General features: G+C 44.4%; 1 protein-coding gene across 12 annotated transcripts in view; it reads right to left on the reverse strand.

Annotated features, from left to right (window-relative positions):
- The window catches only part of LOC121540372 (CUGBP Elav-like family member 5), a 343,612-nt gene that overhangs the window by 30,956 nt on the left and 298,230 nt on the right, over positions 1-14,426 (reverse strand). For 5 of the 12 annotated variants that reach the window (XM_041849202.2, XM_041849207.2, XM_041849204.2 and 2 more), the window contains exons 5-7: positions 13,402-13,481; positions 5,573-5,746; positions 4,642-4,665 (exon numbers count right to left, since the gene is read on the reverse strand). In XM_041849202.2, coding sequence (XP_041705136.1) covers positions 4,642-4,665; positions 5,573-5,746; positions 13,402-13,481 — 278 coding nt within the window. The remainder of the gene's footprint in view (positions 1-4,641; positions 4,666-5,572; positions 5,747-13,401; positions 13,482-14,426) is intronic. The other 7 variants (XM_041849213.2, XM_041849210.2, XM_041849212.2 and 4 more) reach the window with 3 other exon arrangements.

Genomic DNA, 14,426 nt, shown 5'->3' on the forward strand with positions numbered 1-14,426 from the left:
ATGGTGGGAGAACAGAGAAAGACAGGGAAATGAGGGCTGGGCAGTGAGAAATCATTTGAATAAAGCGAGAGGATAGAGAGAAAAGAGTGAGAAAAGAGTGAGAGGAAAGGATGGAGAAAGAGACAGGGAGAGAGAGAGAGAGAGAGAGAGAGAGAGAGAGAGAGAGAGAGAGAGAGAGAGAGAGAGAGAGAGAGAGAGAGAGAGAGTAAATACAACCCATATTTATGTTTATTTATTTTCCCTTTTGTACTTTAACTATTTGCACATTGTTACAACACTGTATATAGACATAATATGACATTTGAAATGTCTTTATTCTTTTGGAACTTTTGTGAGTGTAGTGTTTACTGTTAATTTTGTATTGTTTATTTCACTTTTGTTTATTATCTATTTCACTTGCTTTGGCAATGTAAACATATGTTTCCCATGCCAATAAAGCCCTTTGAATTGAAATTGAATTGAGAGAGAGAGAGAGAGAGAGCGGAGAGATGAGCATAGGAAGGTTAGAATAGAGGGAGGGAAAGATGGGAGTTGATGGATGGATAGTGCATGAAAGTGAACAGAAAGTAGAACGGGAATAATAGAAAGGGAAGAAAATAAAAGTCTGTAAAGCGATGTTTAGTGAATCTGTCTATCCTCACAGTGAGTGGGCTGTCAGCAGCTGTAGGAATGTTTCAATAGCTGTCTGTTGGGCTCATTTAAATCAACGGATTGACATGTGCATATTATTCCTGTCTCTAGGGACCTGGGAGAATTGAATTGAATTGCATTTATCTTCCTTGGTCAAACTTATCTGTGAGTGTCCCTCTCTGGTTGTGTAAGGTAAAGTGGAGGGGCAGTGACAGTGACATCTCTCAGTGGCTCCGCTCGTTGAGCTCTTTTTAATTTGCTGCGGTGCCACTGGCGTGTCATTAGCAACGACCTGTAATGGCAGTCCATTTACACTGGACACACTGATAAAGAACTGGGCTGACACCCTCTACCACTTAGCATTAACACACACACAGCTAAACCCATTCTCTATCCAATACTGCCTAGAATATACCCACATACACACCTAGTATTTCTCATCTCAGTTTTCTCTCTGCAGTGCAGCTACAGAGTGCCTAATTCCAGAGAAAATCCATCATTGTACAATGGTGTTTGCAACCTCTGGACCAGTGGGTTTATCTGGGAAATCAATGCTGGCATGTACTTCATGATCAGGGATGCAGCTATGTGGAGGAAAAACATGATCAAGATGGGACTATCCCATCGCTCCCTATCGCTCCCCCGAGGTCAGACACAGCTAAGCAGAAATCACTCTGCCACTATAGCTAGCTCTGATGCTAATGACCATATTGTGCTGTTGAGGCATAAGATGCCACTCTCCCTGTATTTGCGTGGAGTCCCTGGATAGGAAAAGCCAATTATTTTCCCTCAATGCCCCTGTCAGTTAACCTGAAAGCGGCTGTCCCGCCACAAAACGGGCGCCGCTGGCACCTCATCCATTAGCCACATGCCTTGCCACCACTATCTATTAACTCCTTTTGTCATTTGCATAATTGTATCAATGTGACAAATGGGGATCATCCATTCTGCTTTGAATAAGATAAATTGAGATTTTAGGGGTTCAGAAAAGGACATCTAAACCAAATCACAAACAACAGAAAAAAGAAAACAAACAATGAGAGGAAGTCAATGTGAGAGCTGTGCTTGGTGTTGGATAGGGATGGTGTTAATGCCCTCATTAAGATCATACTAGGGTTGGAGATTTGGGGTAGAGGGCCTCTGATCTCATTGGCCCCTGTGTTAGAGCATACTGTCACACCCGTCACTGGCTTTTGTCCCCCTCTCAGGTTCTTCTGCCTGCTTTCAATAGGAGCTTGGGGCTTGGGCTTACTTGAATAAGCTTGCAATCCATTTGCCAGTGGCCTATACAAGCTGCAGCAGGCCTAGATGGTAGAATAACAGAGTGGGGTGGAAGGCCGCCGTTACTTTACATGCATTGCATAGATAATGCAGTCCTTCATGCCAGCCGCCATACTGTCATGCATAACAACATGGCATTCAGTGATGCTTTTTCAGAATTAAAATGCAGCAAGTTGGAAGCTCAGGCCTGTAATTATGTTGGAATGAGAGTGGGTAACACAAACTGGCTCTGATAAAAAGCCTTGGTCCACCAACTGGAAGTGTTGACAGAGATATTCAGAGTCATTTTCTTTTTCTTTTTTCTACAACGTTCATCCATATTCAGAAGCCATTGCTACAGTATATTTATCCTCTGCAGTAGATAGCAAAATGTCTGTGGCAGACAAAGAGCTAAATTGCATTGAACTGAGTCGTCATCATCATGGCCATAACCTTTTCTCGCTACGAAATGGGAAAAAAAGGAAGAAAATAAAATAAACGAAGGGAGAAGAAAAGAAGCAGGGAACAAGCTGCCCATGCTACAGCATCCATTTACTGTCAGGCATCTGCTATTTTGTTGCAACCTGATGGTTTTATTCTCCCCTGGTTCCAGCAGGCAATCACCTCTTTATCACATGGCAATTATCTCTGTAGCACTACTCTGTGACTTGCTAACTCTCAGCACCTTGCTAACCTAACCTTCCAGCCAGTCCTGCACAGGTACTGAGGAGGAGGAGAGAATGGGGTGTGTGTGTGGGGGGGGGGAGAACCCGGTTATTGAGGTCTTGGACCTGCAGATTGCCTGAAACTGCAGACTGGTGTGCACTCCAGCAGAGAAAACCTGAAAACAATGGAGTCCACTGCAATTGCCTGGCCTGTGCTTAATGGCTTCATTTGTTACCATCATGTATCTCCTTAGTGGGGTTTTAACACACACTTTACTGTGTGTGTGTGTGTGTGTGTGTGTGTGTGTGTGTGTGTGTGTGTGTGTGTGTGTGTGTGTGTGTGTGTGTGTGTGTGTGTGTGTGTGTGTGTGTGTGTGTGTGTGTGTGTGTGTGTGTGTGTGTGTGTGTGCGTGCATGTGTGTTGTGGTGTGTGTGTGTGTGTTTTGGTTTGGGAGGGTGTCCCACTTATAAGGTCATTTTAAATTAAATGTCCAGATCTGTACAGTAGCCTTACCTAAATAAATGTTTTCTCTCTTGTATTATGTTTGGAACCTTTAATTAGGCATTATATAAAACATCCTCCTCCTTATTGGCTGTGCATAGTTCCTGCTTGTGCAATGAACTGATTGGTGGTTTTGGTAAGACGAGAGGACAGGCCAATCAGTTCATTATCAGTTGTTAGGTCCTCTCTTTTATGAAATAGCTGGATTTAATGTAAAACACATTCTCAATTTACATTGAGTTTTTATAGTTGCTAATTTCCTGATCTGTGTTGGGTTGGGTTGTGTTGGAAAGGATCAGCTATATATATTCTGACTAGTTCCAACAGGGGGCGATGTTTGTCAATGTGAGTACTACACTCACGCGCCTCCTACCCCTCACCCACACATAACTTTACCATTTGCACACTGTTAAAACAACTATTTTCTCAAGTCATACATTTTTCTCACATTCAATCTAATAATCTAATAATGAGTTTGTGCATCTAGTGTCGCACATCTCCAAGCCTTCCCTTCTCACACTGACATGGCATGTAGCATTTCTGAGACAGCAAGCTGAAATGGCTGTTCTCAGGAATATACACAAGGATTGAGATGAGAGGAAGCAAGCAACACAAAACAAATCGAATCATGTACAAATATGCTCCATGTGTATTGACAGGCAACAGATGACAGGGAAAATGGGTAGCTGGTTTATCGTGTATTTACACTGCTTCTTTAAAACAACTATTATCAGCCATTTGGAATGGTCTAGGAATATCTTCCTTCTCTCTCCCTATGTTTCGTGAAATCACAAATGGGATGTCATCTGTCAGAACAGTGCTGCGTCTATCTTGAAAACGGCACATTTCTCATTTTTGGCACATGTTGTCAGTGTTGTATCCCTCCAATTTGTGTTCACAACCCCCCCCTCCCCTGGTTTGACTAAAATCCAATTTACAGGCTGTCAGCTCAACTCTATAATCCTATCCACTGCTGTATTTGTGAAGCAGCTCTTTGAATTTGCATTTTACTGTACTGTGTATATATACGATCCCTGTAGATGTCTGTATTCCATACCCTGCTAGTTATATATACTGGAAAACATATGGAGGAATACATACTTTTAAAATAAAGTTATTCTGTATCATTGTGGGTTTTCTTCTTGGGGAGGGTGTAGTAGTTTATTATAAAGTAAAGAAACATTTAAAGTGTATAACCCTGTTGCAGTTCATTCCAACCCAATAAACAGGAAAGACTGTCACATGCTGCAATAATCTAGGGTTTCTGTGGTATTCAATCAAAACTGCAGAGTGGAAACTCCACACTGTTGAATAATAACATTGTTCCTGTGCCAACTGAAAGCATGGTTTAAGTAATGGAATTCATTAGATAAAATGTGTAGGGTGGAATAAAACACAACTAGCTGCATTTTTACTTATTATAACTATAACTATAATAACGGAAACTAATAATTAATATCTAATAACTATAACAATAATGACTGTAACTAATATCTAATAAATGTAACTATAATGATCAAATATCTAACATGACTAGAAACTTATCATTCATAAAACTTAAGCAATGGATTGGCATATACCCACCTCATTGTCATGCTGCAGCAGTGCCTGGAAAAACAAGACACATGTTGTTGTGTGGCATAGAGTTGGTGACAGAGTGTGTAGCTATGTGTGTATGCATGCATATGTGTGTGTGTGTGTGTGTGTGTGTGTGTGTGTGTGTGATGGGGTGCGTGGGGCTCTGCCACAGTAAATAAGAGTCATGGCCAACCTGAGCGGGACACAATGCTCTCCCAGCAGACCACCACTCCTGAAACATTTGCATTTCTCCACATTTCCTGGGGATGTGCTGCATTTCATGAATTGTAATGAAGGTAGGAGTTTAACTGGAGAGAGCACAGAGATGGCCTCGCAATTACTCTGGGAAGGTCAATTTACACATTTCATACTGGTCCCCATGCCTGTGATATGAACATCAGGAAAATGGGGAAGCCCCCGAGACCTGGGCAGCCTCAAAAATGTATCCTGGCATTTAGAGAAGAAAAAATAAATTATGCCCGTCCGTACAAATAAGTAAATAAAGAAAGAACGTCATTATTTTATAAATATATACATACTGTGTATATTTATGCAGTCTGCTGTGACTAAGGTTAAGGTATTTATCCGTGTCGGACTGAACCCTTTTCTTAATTCCATTTCAGCTCCCTTTAAGCGGCAGTAACTCTGTATGCAGGCTAAAGAGGTGTGTGTGGAGATAAGATTCCTATTAAATATTCTGAGTCATCTCTGGCCCCTGGTGAGAGGAGAGGGGAGCAGAGCGGGGAGCAGCATGGGCCAGGTGAGTTCATCAAAGAGCCTGGGGTCTGCCATGTGTGGATGGTGCCCTGCCCTGCTCTGGGGGGTGTTGGGGGGTAAGAGGGGTATGGAGGGTTGGGGGTTGTGTTAGATAACTCACGGCCCTGCCCTGGGGGGTGTTGGAGGTAAGAGGGGTAATGGGTTGTGTTAGTTAACTCACTGCGTGTGCGTAGGTGCTGTAGGTGCTGAAGGGCAGGGCAATGGCTGGGTTGAAGATGCCAAACTGGCCAACCATTTGCTGCATGCGGCGGATGGTGCGCTCCTTGTCGGTGTCTGCAAACTTCACCACCAGGCTGGAGGACGCGCCCTGGGGGGGGAGAGAATCGGAGCCGTTCTGAGGAGAGAGGGACCGCACACTTAACCAACCAACCAACCCTCCTCTGTCTGCAAGACCTCCAGCAGTTAATATGTCAACATCATCATCATCAACATGACATGCCACACAGTCACTATCAGATACTATATGTATGTTTAGATAATGAACTAAAGAACTAGAGTTCACTTCTCAAGTCTGAAACAAGTCATGCATGATAATGTGATTGGATGGTTTAATGGTTCAGCATGCGCTGCTCATTTGCCATTAGGCCTGTTGTTAACATCAATATTAGCAAGGTCCTCTCATCGAACATCAAGCTCACAGTTTTATAGCTTTCCAGATACTACATGACTGGACATTTGTCTTATTGATGATATTGCGTCTGTGTTGTTTGCGGTCTGCATGCATAAGTACGGCCACACAGTCATATGAAGTTGTTCTATTTATATCGGTAATGTCCTCTTTTCAGATACAACCATAAACCTTCCATCATATTTAACATAATGTACATGTCCCCTAGGGCAAGCAAGCATACTGTGCATTAATAAAAAATACTTTGTTCACTATTTTTCCAATATACAGTACTGGGATATTTTTTTTCTTCCTGCACTCTTAGAAAAATAGGTGCTATCTAGAACCTAAAAGGGTTCTTTGGCTATCCCAATAGGAGAATCCTTTGAAGAACCACTTTTGGTTCCAGGTAAGACCATTTTGGGTTCCATGTACAACCCTTTCCACAGAGGGTTCTACATGGAACCCAAAAGGGTTCTACGTGGAACCAAAAAAGGATCTCCCTGGAACAAAAAGGGTTATCCTATGGAACCAGCCGAAGAACCGTTTTTGGAACTCTTTTTTTCTAAGAGTGTGGGGTTTAACCTTGGTCCAGCCACTCAACTGTAAGGTTCCAAAACTAGGGACGTATGATTATTTGAGATTGGAGGGGCTAATATTGGCATCGGCACTAGTAGGCACGTATTGACCTTGGTGAACGTGCTGTTCTAAGTGTTGCACTCACTCTCTCTCTCCATTCTGATCCAGCACACACTCTCTCTCTCTCTCTCTCTCTCTCTCTCTCTCTCTCTCTCTCTCTCTCTCTCTCTCTCTCTCTCTCTCTCTCTCTCTCTCTCTCTCTCTCTCTCTCTCTCTCTCTCTCTCTCTCTCTCTCTCTCTCTCTCTCGCTCTCATAATGAAACCAGCAGGTGCATCTGCCACACACCATTCATTAAGAATCTTCAAATGATTTAGCGCTACATTTGACCTTTGTTGCGCTCCACCTTGCCTCCCCCCAAAACTGCCCAATCGATCCCTATAAAAGGCCAAAATATTACTCTGATTTGACAGTGTAGAAAGGTTGTGTGTCGGGCGAGATAAGAGGCTCTCTGAAATTGATGTGAGATAGTCAATAATAGCAGCGAGTGGCGGTGGGGCCGGGGCCAGGGCTGGGGAGCTAGCTGGGGGCTGTGTTTGTGCTATTAAGGCCTGGGGGGTTGTCGGGATGTTGTAGGGGGGTTGTGTAGTTAGCCACAGTGGGGCTACTGCTAACTCCCTGGCTTCCAGTTACACATTGGGGAGGTGAGGAGGGTTCTCTCTCTCTCTCTCTCTCTCTCTCTCTCTCTCTCTCTCTCTCTCTCTCTCTCTCTCTCTCTCTCTCTCTCTCTCTCTCTCTCTCTCTCTCTCTCTCTCTCTCTCTCTCTCTCTCTCTCTCTCTCTCTCTCTCTCTCTCTCTCTCTCTCTCTCTCTCTCTCTCTCTCTCTCTCTCTCTCTCTCTCTCTGCCTCGGTAAAGCGTAGCCAACAGGCAAAGGGTCTGCCAAGTAAACTACCTGTTGGGACAGGCAAAAATGGCAGTGTGGAAGACCATGAGATGCAGGGGGTGGGGTGTACGGACCTCAGTGATGTGCTGCTGGGGCAGGTGCGGGCTTGGCTCACACTGGAGCATATATATGGGGGGTTGGTGAACCGTCTGGGGGACTTTGTAGGGGTGTGGGGCGTAAGGGGTCTTCTATGTACTGTGGACAAGGAGGGAGGCTTGGTTCTAACTTTCTAGGTCCGTTCAAATTAAGTAAAGTGCTTTTAATTATGTAACTATTGGGCCAATTAAGGTATTTAAAAAAATCTCTCTCTCTCTCTCTCTCTCTCTCTCTCTCTCTCTCTCTCTCTCTCTCTCTCTCTCTCTCTCTCTCTCTCTCTCTCTCTCTCTCTCTCTCTCTCTCTCTCTCTCTCTCTCTCTCTCTCTCTCTCTCTCTCTCTCTCTCTCTCTCTCTCTCTCTCTCTCTCTCTCTCTCTCTCTCTCTCCCTCTCTCCCCTCCCCCCTCCCTCCCTCCCTCTCCCTCTTCTCTCTGAATTCAGTATTGGGGGGTTGAGTTTCCAGGCTCAACAATCTGGCTCGGGGCTGGGCTCTGCTTATGTAGGCGAGATTTGCAGGCTGCCAGAGATGCTAAAAGATAGTCAGTGGAGTGGAAGATGAATGTAGATTTTGTTCATCTTTTCCCCCTCTCTCTCTACTTTCAACCCTGTCTCTTTCAGCATCCCCTCTTCCCCTGACGGCTGGCTGGCCATAAGTGCACAGCTTCACAAAGCTGCCTGCCTCTCCTCTCCTCGCCACCGGCACCACATTAGGCCCCTGCTCATTAAGTGCACTGTATGACTAAACAATTAAGTGCATGCACTCCTAGGTAGTAGGGCGAAGGTAAAACAACACTCTAATAGAGCACACACACTCATCCTCCCCCTCATCTCCTCTCCAGACCCACAGCCCATACCCTGTCGTGAGAGTCAGTACAAGGTTACACAGCCCAGTCATACCGGTAGAATGGCCTTGTTTGGTGTCTGTCCAGCTTTTACTATTACATTAACATTATTATGGGGTATAACTTTAGGCGAGTCTGGGAGCAGGGATGTGGGACTGGAATACAGAAATGTGCAGCAGTGGTAAGCAGTGAATATTTTACTCCACAGCACTAAAAAAGCTATTAAAAGCCGAGCTGGTTTGGTAATGAAACTCATGGTGTGTTTCTTCTTCTGCTCAGGCTCCCAGGTTCTTGGGGAGGGTTGGAATTTCTAATCTGAGGGTATTAAGTTGTCTGAGAGCTAGGCGGAGGGAGGATGCTGCAGCCCCAGCCTCTTTCCTGTCCTGTCCTGCCGTCTGGAGTGTGCTCACATATGGAAGTTTGGTTAATTGTGGATTGAGCGTGTGAGTGCAATACCAATGCAGCTCCTAGTCTGTGTCCTTTTCTGTACTCTCCTGTTCTATCCTATCAGTCTGTGTCTCTGCCCTGTTGTTGGCTCTCCCAGATATGTTGTATTGATCAGGGTGGATTCTGTGTGAACCCATAGCTCCGGCAGAGCCTCAGCATCTTCAGATGGCTGCATGAACTCCAGGAGCTTCAGAGTCCCTGGAAAACTTACAGTGGATTTATTAGCAGCCATCGTGCCACTGTGCCAAACTCTCAGCCTCTAATATGAAAGGTGAAGAGGTTAAACATGTCCTGATGACGCTTCACTAACCCCCTCACTCTCCACTCTGCGGAGATGACAGCCGCTCCAGGCACCGAGGTCTTTATTTCGGGTAAGTCATCACATAAGCCCTTCTCTTTAGATGCCAACGTCATGTTAGAATGGCCTGTTATTTCCATGTCCGTTCCCATGTTTGTTTATCTACCCAATTTATTTCATTGGGCCTGTCAAGATATCACGGTGCAGAATCACTCTCTCGCCACAGTACAAAGCAGTGAGGTGGATGAACTATGAAGTAAAAGTCTCATTAAATTTTAAGCTTCCAAGTGTCAGGCTGAATTCCCACCGGCTCAGAGCCTCTAGAGTGGGTTCAGGAAAGGGAGTAAAACTTTGGGAATAAAACGGGCAGCTGTTCTTAGACAAGAAAAGAGTAGAAAAAAGGACTGAGATTGAAAGAAAAGTTGTCTCTCTTTATGAGTACTCCCTTTGCAGCCAGGGCCCACTTGGTTCCTTTCCAAGCTGCACACACAGCACACCCCTCGTGTGAATGGTCCACATAAAGCTGCAAACAAAGCTATATATTTGATATTGCTTTAACGTTACACATCCGTCTCTGTGCAATACTTACAAATAAGGTAATACGGTTGAAATATCCTGTGCATGTCGTCATCTTATATAAGCCGCTGCAACTCAGAAAACCTGTAACGGGTCCAAGTGTCACATGGCGAGTGCCTTAGTGGTGTCCCGGTCTCTTTGGTTTAGTCACACGGTGGCTTAGTCACTAGAACAAAGGTTCCTAGTTTTTTACTCAACTGGCTCCAACAGGAATATACAGCGGTTTAGTGAGTTCATTATTAAACTTTCTATTGTTCTGTTTAATGTTTAAATTATCATTATGATACTTTGATTCCCATTACTCTGCGCTAAGTAACCACTGAGAATGAATTAAGACACACTGTGTGTTTAGTGCTTGGTTAGTAAAATAACGAATTAGTGTAATCCATTAGGCTCTGATTACAATGTCAATTGCTTGGGAAGTGACACTAGGAAAAATTAATATTTAGCAATTGTTTAATGCGAGGAACATAGATATCTCATCCATGTGAAGTAGCCTACTAACATTAAACTATGCATGAGACATCTCATTTTATTACCCTGACACTGGCTCTCATTCTATAGTGTGAATAAACAAATGAAAGCGAGATCACACACAGCTGTGGGCTTTAACTCTCTCCTCTCAGCATATCTCCCTGTCTGTCAGATAGCACAGGAGGTTGGTGGCACCTTAATTGGGGAGGACGGGCTCGTAGTAATGACTGGAGCGCAATCAGTGGAATGGTATCAAATACATCAAACAAATGGTTTCCAGGTGTTTGATGCCATTCCATTTGCTCCGTTCCGACCATTATTATGAGCCGTTCTCCCCTCAGAAGCCTCCACTGTCAGATAGCCACAGTGTTTCCATCACAGTCTAAAGTAGAACCAATCCTTTCCTAAGCTCAAGTGGAGATGAACCCGGCTCTCCGGCTCTCTGGCCCTGACCCTGTTATTCCGTCCCGGGACATTCCCCCAGACACATCCTTCCTGAATCCCAGCAATTTGCTTTACAGCTCCAGCATTTAAATGTTTAATTGTGCGGCGTCCTGAGCCATGTGAGGTCTGCCGAGCCCCGGGCGGGGGGGCATGGAATGGAATGGAGAGCCTGTCAGGATCTCACATCTGACCTGTCATCACCTCCCACAACCCTGTTCCACTCCTGCTTCTGAAACACTCACACACACTCACACACACTCACACACACTTACACACACACACATATCGATGGATAGACTCATTCACTCATGCACACAGATACACAGTTAGGGATAGATACCTCCACCTATAGACACATTCTCTCTCACATTCATATGTTTAAACAGTAACACACACATACACACGCTCATTAGCATACACACACACACACATTCAGAAGAGACCACATACAATCACACAATCTCTAAACCTCATATCCACACACATTTTCTCACTCAGATCCCTCTCACACACATTTACATAGACACACACTCACACCCCCCAACATGAAAAAACGCAAATGTATTCGGCTCAAGTCCTCCGAGCTGGAAAATAAGATCAGTCAGTGAGCCTTTGACCCTGGCTGATGGCTGTATGACCATGTGACAGAGAGGAGAGAGAGGAGTGTGTGTGTTTGTGTGTGTGTGTGTGTGTGTGTGTGTGTGGGCGTGCGTGCACGTGCGTATGTGTGCATGTGTGTGACAGAGTGTGCGTGTGCATTTTCCCATGTGGATGTGTCAGTGCAAAAGCATACATGTGTGTGTGTGTGTGTGTTTGTGTTTGTTTGTGTGTGTGTGTGTGTGTGTTTATGTGTTTGTGTGTGTGTGTGTGTGTGTGTGTGTGTGTGTGTGTGTTTGTGTGTGTGTGTATGTGTGTGTGTATGTGTGTTTGTGTGTGTGTGTGTTTGCGCGCGAGTGTGTTTGCACATAAACTGTGAGAGGAGCCTTCTGCCATGCTTGGGGGATCTGCTGCTTATCTAATAAGAAACTGCTGCTGTTAGTTCTAGTGTTTACATTCAGCTAGGCTCTCGGCTGAAAATTATTCATAGCCATCTCTTTTCCTAGACTGATCGCTTCTGCCTTTGGAATAGCTTGTATAGGCTGCACACCTATTATTTTGTGTTTGTGCCATAGTTGATATTAATTTGTTATAACATTTCCTCATTTAAATAGACCCTAGACGTGGAGAATTTAGAATAGAGAGAACAGGTTCATTCATTACATGGAATAGTTACGATTAGGGCCTGGAAGGCACTGTATAGATGTACTGTTAGAAGTCCTGTAACCATGCTGGTCCATTCTCAATGCAGTGCTGTTGATGCAGATGTAGTCAGGTAGGGTAATTCAGGCCTGTCCTCTGAGTATCCCAAGCCCAGCTCAAGGCCTAATGGTGCACTGTCTGTCTAATCCTGGAGAGACGGAGCGACCGGGGCCAACACACGCCCATCCAAACCCCCGACACAGGAGATCAGATGCTGATAAGATTTCTATAATCAATTTAGCCGACCAGGAGGGTATAAATCCTGTTCATTTGCCTCCTCACTCGCTTTCCATCTCTCCTTCCTACCTTCTTCCTATCTCCCACTCACACCCCCCTCCCGCTGCTCATCCACAAATGTATCATTCAGCAGCCGATGTGGTGAAAGGTGGAGTAAACAAGTCTATTGCCTATTATCCCGGGAGGTCGGGAAAGAGAGAAGAGTGAGGGGGGAGAGGCAGAGATATACAGTAGAGGAGAGAGGGGAAAACACTGTGGCTGTCCAATACCACAGAGCAGAGAGCACACAAGGTCCATCCTATCTCCAGCCTATCTCCAGCCTATCGCCAGCCTATCTCCAGCCTATCGCCAGCCTATCTCCAGCCTATCTCCAGCCTATCCTTGCGTCCCCGAGTCATTTGCACTTATATTGACCTCAAGGTTGCACCAAAAGGAATGACACAGTCAGCTGGTGCGGCGCTCTCTTTATCCACACGTCGTGCAACCATACTCTAAATAATAAAACCACATGGTCTAATGCCACACTGATGAGAGAGAGAGAGAGTTCAGGGTCCTGCTCCTCCATGCCTGGAGTTTCTCCAACAAAGAGAGTGTATACGCTGAGTGTACTTCAGCCCACTGAATAATACGTACTACGCAGAATAACACTATTATGCAGGTTTAGAGTGCACAGTAAGTGCCCTTTGTTTCTATGCATCAAAGGTTTAGAGGGGCTTTCCCAACCACCGGCCACTAACAAATAATAACCACAACTAGCAGGAATACAGTAGTGACTGCTATGGTTGCTGTATTTGTTCAAGGGTCTAATGTAAACATGGCAAAAATGTTTTCACCGATAGTTCAACCCATTCTCATTCCATGAGATAAATGAATGTTCAATAATTTTTTTATGATTAGATACGCAAAAACGACCAATCCCTTTCATTCTAAAGAAGGTTTATGGTTGTACCTATTTGCTTGTTAAAGCTGGAACATTTCTGAGGACAGTTGCACATTGTGTCGGTCAATAAAAACTGTAGGTTGAAAGACAGTTTTTGCCCCCCTGCAAGGCCTTGATCAGTAGAATCTAAAGTAAAGTTGCTGTTGTTGTTTGTTTGTGTTGTGAATGTTGTATGTGGTTGTGTGGAAGGAAGGCAGGAGGTGTACTTACTGGCATGGTCTGGCTGCCATGGAGGGCACTGATTGCAGACTGGGCCTCAGCGTGTGTGGAGAACTTTACAAAGGCACAGCCTAGAAAACACACACGCACACAGGCACGCAAACACACACACAAACACACACAGGGAGTGAGAAAGAGGCAGGGTGCCGGCATGCACACGCACGCTTGCACTCACACACACACAGGAAGTGAATAAAAGGCAGGGTGCCTTTATTAAACACTGTGAAGAGAAGTGCGTCAAAACATTTCAGGGAGGCACAGAGAGACTCCCATTGCACAGCAGGCTGCTCCTCCCCATGCTGCTTGAGCTGCAGGCTCTTGTACAGATTGCACTGATGAAGCAGAAAAGCATGCTATTTAGCACAACATGCCTGTCTATGCATATTAAATACAGACCCAGTGAAATCCATATTGTTTTAAGTCATTATGCATTAGTCTACAGTTCCTCGAAAGAAGCTAAACATGTTTGAGGGACTAATGCGGGTTTGATCAGGACCAGCGAAGGAACCAAGGGGGTAAACCTAGAGAATGACTGCATCTTTAAGTGTGGTCTTACCAAAAGCTCTCCTCCTATCTACCTCTGGACAATATACACAAAATAGACCTAATAATACACAGTATGAATAAATATGTATGTAACTTTTTATTTATTTTATTTATTTTATTTATTTTATTTAATTTATTTTATTATTATTATTATTTAAATTTTTTAGGGGGTAGATCAGCTTTAATATTGCAGATAGATTGTAACTTTGTCACGATCGTCGTTAAGAGAGGAGGACCAAGGCGCAGCGTGATGAACGAACATGTTTATTTATCATTAGCGATAAACACGGACAGTAAACAAAAACAACAAACGACTCGTAACGTCCTAGGTAACATAGACCAACACGGAACAAGAACCCACAAACACAAAGGGAAAAACAGACAGTTTAAATATGGCTCCCAATCAGAGACAACCAGCCAAAAGCTGACACTCGTTGCCTCTGATTCGAGGTCACTCAGGCCAACATAGA

Source organism: Coregonus clupeaformis, chromosome 26 (assembly GCF_020615455.1).
Source record: "Coregonus clupeaformis isolate EN_2021a chromosome 26, ASM2061545v1, whole genome shotgun sequence".
Classification (NCBI taxonomy): Eukaryota; Metazoa; Chordata; class Actinopteri; order Salmoniformes; family Salmonidae; genus Coregonus; species Coregonus clupeaformis.